The sequence below is a fragment of the Festucalex cinctus genome, chromosome 14 (assembly GCF_051991245.1).
Source record: "Festucalex cinctus isolate MCC-2025b chromosome 14, RoL_Fcin_1.0, whole genome shotgun sequence".
Lineage (NCBI taxonomy): Eukaryota > Metazoa > Chordata > Actinopteri > Syngnathiformes > Syngnathidae > Festucalex > Festucalex cinctus.
This window is the reverse complement of record NC_135424.1, coordinates 2269342-2281665: the sequence shown is the minus strand read 5'-3', so window position 1 is coordinate 2281665 and position 12324 is coordinate 2269342. Positions and strand designations below refer to the sequence as shown.

Genomic DNA, 12324 nt, shown 5'->3' with positions numbered 1-12324 from the left:
TGCCCAAGTGCTTCTTTTTTTGGACATGTGTCCCATGATTACAGATACTACACAAGGGAAAAAGACACCCAACACATCTAGCAATAAAAACTATAAAATTGCACTTTTTGGCGCATAAAAGTAAAAATGTGCATTGCTCCTCTGGCCCCAAGCGCCTCATTGCTTTTTATTTTTATTATTTTTTAGGGTTGTAACAGCTGAACAACCTGAGAAAGCAGACTGCTACAACCTGGGGGCCATGCAGCGGAGTCAGGGGGCGGGGTGAGGAGGGGCTGTTTTTGGTGTGTTTTGGGGCATGCGGTGGCGGAGAGGGGGTGCGCAACCTGTCTCACATAAGCAGAAGGTACGTCGTATACGCGCACACACACAGATTGCACGTTTGAGAGCATATGCGCTGCAAATCTAACAAAGAAACACATAAGCTAGCATGATAACTCCACAACTAACCAGCTACTGCAGTACACAACTGAAGGAGAGAAAAGATCTCATGTACAAATGTCTACATATATCATGCTTTAAATAAAGGATGGTCTCATTGCTTTATGCACGCACGAGAGCTAGCTAAGCATTATTGTAGCTTTTCCTTTTCAGTCTGATAGCACAATGCTCACACTAACTAGCATTTGTGTACTTGAGTCCTTTAATCAATGGATTGTTTCTGAAAGTAATTAGTTTTTTTGTCATCTGTGTAGAAATGCTATTACACTGCAAAACCAAAATCTTAACTAGAATGTAATTTCCTAAATTTAACCTAAATTTCCTTATTTTGCTTTACCAGGTTATTTTTACTTAAATTGAAATTGTCACACAAGATAATCTTTATAGCTTCAAAATAAAAATGCCTGTCTTCTATTCCAATGCATTTGGGAAAAAAAAAGTTTGGGAGAAGTTATTTCCTTCTAATTTGGAACTGTTTCCTTTTTGCCCTGCACTTTTCCAAGTTGCTCATCATTGGCGTGACTGCTTTAGGTGTGCTGCGTCTGCGGTCATCTGGTTGTGCGCCGCTTCCATTAGCCACGCCGGTGCACAGGAGGTGACCCAGAAGAGGTCCACGTACGCATGTTGGACCATGCTGGCTGCCGAGCGCTGCTGCTGCACAGCACACCTTCAACACGCCGACTGCAGCTGCTCTTGTCCCGTCTCTTGTGTGCATGTGCGGGAGATATATACATGCGTGTCTGTTCAACCCCCCCCCCACCCCCTTTCACCTCCCGGGCGGGGGTCCGTCTGACCGCAGCTGTCCTTACCTCTCTGCAGGTCTCCTGGGCCGGGCTGACCCCTCTGTCTCTTCAAAGCCACCTCGGGTGACGGGCTGAAGGGGGCAGCTTCTGCTTCCTTGAGCTTTGGGAGCTGGGCTGGAGTTGAGGTAGGGATGTCGGCACAAATATGTCGTGTGGGTGTGTGTATGGCAGGGGGGGGTGAAAACAGGAGGTTTGGGAATGAAGGGGAGGGGGTGTTATTGTAGACAAGAGGTGGAAGTTTAGTTTGACTGCGTTGGGCTGAACTCACCTTCTGTGTCAGTTTTGTGTGTGTGTGTGTGTGTGGCACCATAGTGTTAGCAATGAATTAGCTATCTACAACATAACATTATTTTACAGATATTTTAAGTACAGCGGGAGTCGGTGGGTGTTGCTGAACTTAATTGACGATGCAATGCCATTTTATTATCTGTTGCTTTCTCATCTCATTGTCTACTTTCTTTCATGCACTTGCAATAAGACTGATCGTTTATCAGTGGTGGCCGACACCGTTTTGCATGCTGTGATTGATGGCCTATTCATTCAAAGCATATCTAAAAATTACAATGTCAAAAAATCTCTTACTTATTCTCAATTCTAAAAATTGCTCCTGTATGATTAAATAAAAAATAAAAAAAAGATTCTCAGACATGTTTGCGTGCTATGGTGTGATAGTACCGGTAATCATTTTGATTGAATTAAATGTAATAATCCAAAGTTCTTTACTAAAGACAGATTCTTTTAGCCTTTGTATCAAGGTTATTTTAGTTAACTAAAACTGGCTATTATAATTGCATTAGAAAAAAATTATTTGCTTTAACCCTACCAAAAATCTGTAATAAGTCATAATATACTGACAAAAATAAATAAATAAACTGACCCCTAAAAAATAAAGAATCAATTTGAGGGTGGTCTACTGTTTGAGCAATTTGGTCACAGTGTTCAAAGAATGTGCTGTATTCCCAATTTGACCTCACAATGGCAGCCCTACATTATTATTTTTTATTTTTTTTGTACGTAGTCATATGTTCCGCAGCTGCCTGGCGCAGCTATCAAAAAACACAAAGCATTGTGTTACATTATCAAACACACTGTTTTGTATCATCAATAGTGACACAACTAAATGCGTCATCAAATGTTGCGATCTTATCTGTGTCACTTGGAATTAAATGGAAAACTCTGTGCAACGATAACATTACTGTTCTTATTACTTAGTAATGGGGAACTCCGGTGATTTTTCGCACAGAATTAGGTCACCATTCAGCGGCCATGTGACACACGACTCAGTACAGCATCGAAACAGACGCATAGTCTCTTCTGTTATTTATTTTCAATCATGTATTATGCTCCCTGTAGCCTGTATTTATCAAACATGGATGAATACATTCTTAATATCAAAGCCAGCAGTAATTTAAAAAAAAAGAAAGAAATGTATTGTAATGTGGAAATAACAATTTTGTCATTAAATCAAATTTAATTTTAATCTTACATGAACATGTATCAATGTTAAAATTAGGACTTAAAGTCAAAATCGAGAGCAGAGAGGACAGAAAGATTTTGTGTTTTTTTTGTTTGTTTGTTTTTTTGACAACAGATTTTTTTTTTTATAAGTGGATAATGAAAATATTCACAAACATATTTAGAAATCATCCACTATAATTCTATATTCTTGGAACACCTGCATAGTGTAATCACATCCAATACACGATTTTTTTTTTTTCAACCGGTAATTATTCGAGCTATTTGTCAGGTTTTTGTGTGTACTTTACACACAAAGACGCCAACATGGTACACCCGGGGCCTGTTAAAAAAAAAAAAAAAAAAAAAAAAATAGCTTAATAGCTTACCAGTGATGGGACATTGTGACTTCCTAGGAATGTTGTAAAAGCTGCGATCGCTTGAAAATCTTAACACTTTCAGAGATTGCTTTGTTAAATTGTTGTTGTTTGTTTTGAGAAATCATAGTAACATAATTTGTTAAGAATAACATAGATGTAATTTGAGCAAATATGTTATTTCAGAAGTGTGTATCAAACTGGCAGCCCTTCGCATTAATTAAATACCCAAGAAATAGTGATATTACCATAAAAATGTCCTGATAAACACATAAATAAACAAAAAAAGTGAAGAACTGTTAAGTGGGTGTGTAACGGTTCACATTTTTCTTTCAAACTGAAAAGCCAACCAACCAACCAAACAAATAGACAAAACCCAACCATCAATCTTCAAACGTGTTGACAGTCCACACTCCACAGGTGAGCCCATTAGCAAACCGCTAAGCCCTTTGACTGCGTAGCACCACGAGATCTCGCGAGATCTGGCTTCCCGGGCCGAACCAGGCCGCGCAGGATGTTGGAATGAGATGAAGAAGATGATGCGCTCGAGTGGTCAGTGGTGAGCGAGCTCTCTTGTATAAACGACAAGACCGCCGCGGACGCCTCGATAAGAACGCCGAATAGTCGAAGGTAGGACGCTGGACTGTCATTTGGTGTCATTGGTGTGCCTGAGCGAGGGAGGCAGAGGGAAAGGGAGGGAGGCAGAGGGAAAGGGAGGGAGGCAGAGGGTGGGGGTCTCCGTGTGACGTCAGGAGCTTTCCCCGAAAGTCAAAACAAGACGTTGTTGATGCGGTAACGGAATCCGCGAGGATGAACACCCTCTCGGTCGTGACTTGGGACAGTTAAACAGACTAAATAATAAACGACGAGGACTTCTTTAAGACGAGAGACAAGCCAAGAAAAGAAAAAGAAGTACGACAGAGACTGCACCTGCTGCTTCAGGTAAACTAGCTAGCCAGCTAGATAGCTACGATGTGGTTAGCATAACAACATGGCTGTGTTCATTTTGTGTCGGTCTAGTTCAGTTACGGTCCAGATATTTTTTGCAGTGTCACGCAAATATCAGCGGCATGACATAAATACTCTGTTTATTATGGTGACAGCGAAAGGAGGGCAACGTGCGTCAGCTTGGCAGCCAGTGACGTAAATGATGATGATGATGATGATTTGTAGATCATCATCATTCCCAAGCAAGAAGCCTTCTAAAATGGAGTCCTAACTTGGGTTTATATCTGTACAGGCATTCCCCCCAAAAAGTGAAATATGGCAAGCCTTACTAACATTTTAAAAGGTAAGTTTGATTGAATTAACAGTGTAGATATATAAACATTACAATGTTGTTGAATAGTAGGAATTTATATTCAAGATATGTGAAATATAATTGTGATTAAAATTGAAACGACAGTTCCTACCGGCGCTCGACAAAACGGAATTACAGATATCTGCAACATGAATCAGTCGGAATCAAATTGAAGGTAAATTATGTTGCAGATATTTTTAATCGTCAGAAGATAGCTGAAAATAATTTGTTGATAACACAAGAATTGTAAAAATAATGCAGTCATTTGTCTTAGGCCAAATAACGTTGCAGATATCTGAAATGTACCGTTAAATTTGTTATTCATTTAGCCAGGAAAGATATCTTTGAAATGGGGGGGGGGACTCATGAGAGTCCTGGCCATGAGGCCACATATCAAGAAGGCTTGCCATAGGACCTCAGTTCCGAGCTCCAGAGTTTGAATCTCATCTCTGGTCTCCCTTGCGTGGGTTTTCGCCTTCCTCTTGTCTATATGTGTTTTGCTGGTGACCATTTCGGTGTGTACCCCGCCTCTCACCCGAATTCTACACCATGGTTTATGTTTGACATCTTGTGTGTGCTTTGTCGATTGTATGCAGTGACCGATGAAATGCAAAAGGCAGCAAAGATGAACGGATCGCAATTAGTTGTGACGTAACCATGCAACCACTCAACTCCCAATTCGCGTGATACTGCGTTGTAACAGCCAATTGGTATCAAGAATAGAGCAATGGTAAGCGTTATAGTTCTGGTAAGTAGTTGTTTCAGCTCATGGTTTTAATTTACCATTTAACCACCCCAGCACTAGCGTTCAATATATCAATATCATCAATATAATTGATGATAGATGCGGAGATAATAGCATTAGGAGGTGGCGAGCACTCGCCATGAAGCAATATAATCGATGATAGACGGCAAAATCAGAAACCAATCAGAGCGAAGTTGTTTTCCATATTTAAATGAAGGAGAATGGTGATCCAGTCAGAACAAAGCTAATTTACATATAGAATATGAATGGAAAATCCAGCTGTCTCATCTGTCAAGCGTTTTGGACCAACTAGAATAGCTTGAAAAAGCTAATCCTGGTTTGGCATTTCCAACCAGGATTGCCTTGCAAATATGATAAAACAATAATAAAAATTATTTAAAAAATAAATAAATAAATAAAAATCTATGTGTGGCATGGGGCATCTAATTGTTTAGTATATGCCGCAAACAACTCTTTAAAATGTTTAGCTGTGCATTTACTGTACCTTGCCTGCATTTTTTGGAAGAATTTTTTTCTTTAGTTTAAAGAAAAACAAATGTTTGGTGCCGGCCCTTTTCCCCATCCGCCATAAGTAGTGGACAAGCAATTCAAAACACTTTCTATCATATGCCTCCTTCAAGGTGTCTGAGAATGGAATTTCCTTTGTAAATGTTGCATGGCATGTGCTTTCCCCTGGCATGGCCGCCGCATCCCGGCAGTGGATATCACCATGGCAACCGCCAGCCTGGTGACAGCGGGGGTCTCCTCGCTCTTCATCTCAGTCATCGTCTCTTGTTTGAGCCTCTCTCTAAAGCACCGTTTGGACTCGGTGCTCTCGTTCTAGCGAGCCGAGCAAATGAAAGGAGACATTTTTATTGCGTGTGGTTTGGTGTGTTCGTTCGTCCGCATGTGTTCGTTCGTCCGCATGTGTGCGCCAGGGTGTGTTCCCGGCTTAAACCGTGACGCCGCAGTCCCTCCCGCCCTTGGTGGCGGCGGCGGCGCAGACGCGAGCTGATCCGAATACTGATTCACTTCACCCGCTGCTAGGTAGCCCAAAGTGTTAGCTCAGCCGCCGTAGCGCTAATCCCCAATTGAGGTGGCGGCGGCGTGGCGCTGTTGTGTAATACAGTGTAGTGTAGCAGGGTGCATTTGAGGTGAGCACGCCAGCAATGCGGGGGAGAGTCGGTGCAGAGAGAGAGTCTGTGTGTAAACTGTTTTTTTTTTCTATTTATTTTTTTATTTAACTGCTATTTATAGCCCATAGCATGCTCTACTCCAGAGTCCTGAGATGCTCCGGCACCTCCCACACGTGCAGACAACCGAAGCCTACACGCACACCATTCGAAATGCAGGAATAACAGAGTGCGCTAGATGAAGATGAATGAAAGAAGCAGACGTATTTGTCTGGCAAGCGAGGTTATGTTCCGGCTGGCGCCGGAGATGTTACCACGGTCAATTGTGCGAAGAAGCATAGCAGTAGGACGACTATCATGTCCTCACAGGACATAAGATGGTGCCTTGATTTACAACTGCCCCAAATTAAGACTTTTTTTTTTTCCCCACTTTGTTTTCATTATTGATTCCTGTTTTGGTTTTATAGGTTAAGCTTTTATAGGTTAAGCTTACGTCAATAAAGGAAAATCAGCCACAAATTAATATGAAAGGTGGTTTATTTATTTAATTCAATTCAATTTTCACTGAAACCACTGTAATATCGTTACCGTGATATCTGGCATGAATATGGATAGGAAAATTTGCCTGTATCATCCAGCCTTACTCTTCTGCTTTTATTATTATTGTTCGCTTATCATTTTAGCTATTTTATCCAGGACTGTGGTGATTGGCGAACATACCACTTTTGTCATTTTCTTTGACGATGACTGACCAGTGTATCATATTTGGCAGTGAAATTGGTCGTCTAGAATCCAACTTCACTAAGCTCTTTTGCTTTCATTATTGTTTGCCGACTTATTGTTGTTTTAAGCTACTACTTTGTATGAGCCGCCAGGAGAGAGGCAATTTTCTCTGGCGAGTGACAAGCTTACTAGCTTAGCATATTTGGAAGTGAAATTGGTCTAGCAGTATCAGGACTTTACAAATGGGACTTTCCGGGACTCCCCTGCTTTAATTATTACTGTTGTGTTGAACTTGACCTAGTTGAATTTTCTATGTTTCGTTATTTTATAAGCTTGACATATTTGGAAGTGAAACCGGTCTTGTCGAATCAGGACTTCACCAATCTGACTCTCTATGATGAGCAGGACAGTGGTAAACGTACAACTTTTGCAATTTTCTTTGACGATTGCCCATCATGTAGCATATTTGCAAGCGAAATTTGTTGTCATCTCACATCGAAAAAAAAAATGTCCAATGTTCTTTTGCTTGGGCGGCACGGTAGTCGAGTGGTTAGCACGTCCGCTTCCCAGTTCTGAGGTCTCCGGTTCGAGTCCAGGCTCGGACCTTCCTGGGTGGAGTTTGCATGTTCTCCCCGTGCCCGCGTGGGTCTTCTCCGGGTACTCCGGTCTCCTCCCACATTCCAAAGACATGCATGGCAGGTTAATTGGGCGCTCCGAATTGTCCCTAGGTGTGCGTGTGAGTGTGGATGGTTGTTCGTCTCTGTGTGCCCTGCGATTGGTTGGCAACCAGTCCAGGGTGTCCCCCGCCTACTGCCCAGAGCCAGCTGAGATAGGCGCCAGCAGCCCCCGCGACCCTTGTGAGGAATAAGCGGTCAAGAAGATGGATGGATGGATGGATGAATGTTCTTTTGCTTTAATTATGATTGACTTCTCACTTTCTCAGCTGATGAGTGACTAACGTAGCCTCGTCTGAAGTGAAATCGGGAATCTCCATGAATTTGGACTTCACAAAAGCTGACTGACTTCCTGGTGTTGCTTTTTGTGCTTTAATTATTGCCGTCGTAGCTGTCACGACACATGTGAACGTTGTCACGTCCTCATCGCAAAGCCAGGGAAGAAGATACATGGTTTTGCGTTTACTGCATCACGTTTCTCCTCTCTTGCCATCGGTGGTACGACTGAGCGTGACTTTTCTGGCTTGTGATTACCACTAATTCTCAGTCTTAAAGTGATTGAATAGCAGAGGATATGAAAAAATAAATCATTTCATTTTTTTTGCCCGATATCTCCTCCACCCCAACCCCCAATTTCATTTCCTTCCAGGCTGAGTCACTACCGGTGAGGAGGAAGGTCTGGAGAGGGAACAGGAGAGGAGGCGGCGGCAGTGGCAACGAACGAGAAGTAGAAGAAGAAGAAGAAGCGGGGAGGGAGGGAGGAAGATAAGCCACAACAGGAAGCACCACGACACACACGCACGCTGAGTATTCGGTGTGTCGTGGCGAGCGCGACTGCGTGAACGGCGAAGGAAGGAAGGAAGGAAGGAAGGAAGGGAGGGAGAGTGACGCGAGGCTGGGAGAGCCGCCCTCCTCCTCCTCCTCCTCCTCCTCCTCCTCCTCCTCCTCCTGCCCGGCGCTCTCTGTGGAGCAGGCGTGTAGCGGCAACACACTCTCGGCGTGAAGGAACCATGAGCGATGTCACCATCGTCAGAGAGGGATGGCTTCAGAAACGGGGTGAGTGCGTCCACCATCAACCCTTTCTTCTCCTTCCTGCTCTTTTATCATCGTCATCTCTCGTCCTCATCTCCTCTCTGGCCTGGCCTCGCCGGTGCCGCCGCCACATGTGCGTGCCGGTTTGTGATTGGAGCGCGCGAGCACATGGATGTCTGCAGCTTACAGTAGCTTGCGTGTGCCTGTTTTTGATGCGTCTCGTTATTACTATGGGTTTGGCTGGCTGTTTATATGCTGGTGTGTATGGGAATGTGTGTGTGTGTGTGTGTGTGTGTATATGCCCGTCTGTGTGTGTGTGTTGTATTAGCCTACGGTCACACTGCCTGCTGCATCTGTCAGGGGCAGCCATCATATACTGTGACATCAAGTTAGTTATGTCGGGATTCATTCACATTGCTGCTCGGTAGCACTGAATGTCACAAAAGAGTCATATGACACAAGGTTGAGAGGGGTGTAAAAAGAGGGGGGTTGACAACACATCCTGTTTACAGCCTCACTGAATACAAACAGAAGGGAAATGACTATAGTGGAGGGAAGGAGGCCATGTTGCAAAGATGCTACTTCTCCTTTCTCACAACATCCAAAGGGCAACGCGTGTGTGAAGTTTGCGTGTTCATTCAGTGCTTGCGTGTTCCCCCAAGGGGTGCTTCTTCCAATGCTACAAAAACATGCATGTTCGTTTTGTTGAAACGTCCAAATTAGGTCCGACGCCACCAAGCAGAACCTCACACATAAAGCACCTTACTGTCATGGAACATAGACGTCAACAATGTTTCGAGACACTACGCCATACTACTTTATGATTTGGTTATTGAACCACAAACAACATGGCGTGATTGTCAAAGAAGAAACATCGTCATCATACCAAGAAAGGAAATTCATGAGAATTTGATATTTGAAAGGGAGTTGGTTATATTCATTGACTGCACATCGGTGACAAAGACTCTCCATAACCAAAAAAAAAAAAAAAAAGCATGTTTGTGGAGCCATAGAGAGCAAGCCATTTGCAACACTTTGTATTTGTTAATAATTTGTAAAATTTAGGGTTGTTCAATACCACTTTTTTTTATTTTTTAATCAGACCGAGGCCATACTGAGTTCTGATAAACTTGTCGCAATCATAGAGCATTAGTTAACGTTGGGGATAGAACGATTAGCGGCCCATTATCAGTGCCCATATTCAGCATTTTGACAAATATTGGCATTGTTTTTTTTGTGGTTTTTTTTGTTTTTTTAAGCTGACGGCCGATAAGAGATAATTTAACCATTTATTCAAATGTTTAGTTGATGTTATGAGATAAGCTGCTGACCCTGGGAACTCTCTGCACCTTTTGTTTTTATTTGAAATGAAAACAAGCATATGTAAAAGTTTAACATTTCAGTTATTTTTACATTTTGGAAAACTTTATCTAAATATTGCACTCTATGGAACTTTTTACTTGTTTAAGTTTTCATTTAATTTTTTCATAAAAATATCGGTTGTTGGAGTTGGGCTACTTGACAGCTATCATCAGTATCAGCGCTGAAAAAAACGAAAAAAAAACCCCAAAAAACACATCGGTCTATAGTTTTAAGTAAAATTTGGTTTTATAAAGTTATGAACTTTAACGCTGTATAAAACTAAGTCTCTAAAACTACTCACACTACTACTACTACAACTTGACCTATGAGCATTTTATTTATTTTTTAATACATGTTGCTCGAATGAATATGTGGTGTGGTTAACATCAAGTGTACATCGCTTAGCATCTGCTATGTAGTCAATAGTTTCATTTATTGTCTCTCATGTTGTACTGAGCATTCCGAGAATTCCATTTCCTGTTTCTTTTCATGGTTATCAGTATCACACTTCTCATCTTTGCGTCATGGTGGTGGTGGCCACATAAAAACAACCAAAAAGCCCCAGAAGAAGCAAACACTTATCAATTTATTTATTTATTTTTTTACTCTTATTGAGCTAAAATCTTGCATGTTAACTTGACTTTTCATGCATATTCTTCCAGAATACATTTCTGGTTGAATACCAAACTGTGCCACTCTTTGGGGGGGGATATTTGATGTTTGATGTTGTTATTTATGCTCAGTGAGTGGTCGCAGTAGTGGTTCTGATGCGGGGATTTCCACCAGCGTCATCCTCTCCCGCTATCTGACGGGAGCAGCCCCTTGGAATGTGTGAGCCAAACTGTTGCACAGGAAGTGATAGGCCACGTAACACAAGACAGCAGGCTTGTGGGTAATGTAGGCCAGCCCTGTCGCACAGCGGGGGGGACTTGTTGGGCATCAAAGCGCCTCTTAACGCATGAGGCGGATCCTCGCATAGACACGGCACACAAATGGGCGCACACTCGTTTGCCGCATGTGCCAGGCTGCCGCTGTGATCCTCAGACACTCGTCTGTGCATATTAAAAGGAACACATCGCCTCCAGTCACGACGCAGTGTTTGACTGAGAGAGAGAGAGAGAGAGAGAGACGGGGGGATCCAGGTTGTGGGGCTGAGGGGGTGTTTTTCCGTGTCAGGAATATGAATGTTTGACTGCATCATATGCTAAATCCTGGGTGTGTGTGTGTGTTTCTAGTACAGGGTCAGGGTGCTGACTCACTGTCCTGGTCGTGATACAGCAAAGACTGCAGTCTTAGTCATTAGATGATGTGGCCTGAAAGCGGGAGTGACACCGACAGACTCGCACGACGAACCTTTTGTGCCTTCAAAAAATGACTTTTAGTTGTGTTTCCACGGTGCAGAAGGCTCTGTTCTTTTCTTCTTTCTATTAATGCCAATTGTTGGTCTGAAGGAGTGGATGCAGTTCATTGTATGCCGTACATATAGTGCTGTGATTATATAATGCTGGACCAATATACGATACAAGCTTTTATATTGTTAGATGTGGGCGGTATTGGGTTAGCTCTTTGGCTTCACAAATGTAGCATCCGAGACTATAACAGAACAACAGTCGCCTTTTTGTTACTTACATCGACTTTTTACCTCACTCTTCTGGCATGACCAGTAAATCCGTACTCGATCCAAATATAAAATTTTGCGGGATTTTTGCGGCAAGAGCAAGCAGCAAGGTTGCTATTGTTAATTTAGCTACTGGCGACTTGGTTCAGTAAAAATGCAAAGCCTATCTGTAACTCATCTTTTCGCATTCCAAATTTGGACACACTATTTTTATTTTTTTATTTTTCTATTTTTCAAACAAAGGAGCACTGATCGTCTGCATTTGTTTTCCTCAAACAGCGACTATTGACAGATGTGTTGACGTAAAATAGACTAGTACTTCTGTGTCTTATTTTGCGCTCTGCTTCTTTTCTAAAGATAGTGTTAAAGTTGCAGGTCACACATCTTAATCATCATTTTATAGGGGTTTTTATGACCAAGGAAGATTTACAATGACATCATCATAAATTTCATGCAGAGGGCACCGATAAATTTTCACATGCTGAAACGATGGCTGGTTGCCTTTGGAGTTTGCAACAGTCCAGTAAACCTTCATTTGATTCTTCATCAAAACTAAGCTCAAAAATAATTTTTCTCGCTGGATCAGCTGATTATTTTGTGGTACGATTTCTGGTTGTATCTCCCGAACCCGACCAAGCAAAGTGAATGATGCCGATGCCCCCCA

At 42.4% G+C, this 12324-nt stretch overlaps 1 protein-coding gene across 6 annotated transcripts in view; it reads left to right on the top strand.

The window, feature by feature from the left end:
- The first annotated feature begins 202 nt into the window (after window positions 1-202).
- The window catches only part of akt3a (v-akt murine thymoma viral oncogene homolog 3a), a 53109-nt gene continuing 40987 nt past the window's right edge, over window positions 203-12324 (top strand). Inside the window, exons 1-4 of one of the 6 annotated variants that reach the window (XM_077496356.1) lie at window positions 203-343; window positions 970-1153; window positions 1258-1366; window positions 8298-8704. In XM_077496356.1, coding sequence (XP_077352482.1) covers window positions 8659-8704 — 46 coding nt within the window. In that variant the 5' untranslated portion in view covers window positions 203-343; window positions 970-1153; window positions 1258-1366; window positions 8298-8658. Of the gene's footprint in view, window positions 344-969; window positions 1154-1257; window positions 1367-3479; window positions 3704-3820; window positions 4016-4313; window positions 4365-4969; window positions 5104-8297; window positions 8705-12324 lie in introns of those variants that run through there. The other 5 variants (XM_077496359.1, XM_077496360.1, XM_077496357.1 and 2 more) reach the window with 5 other exon arrangements.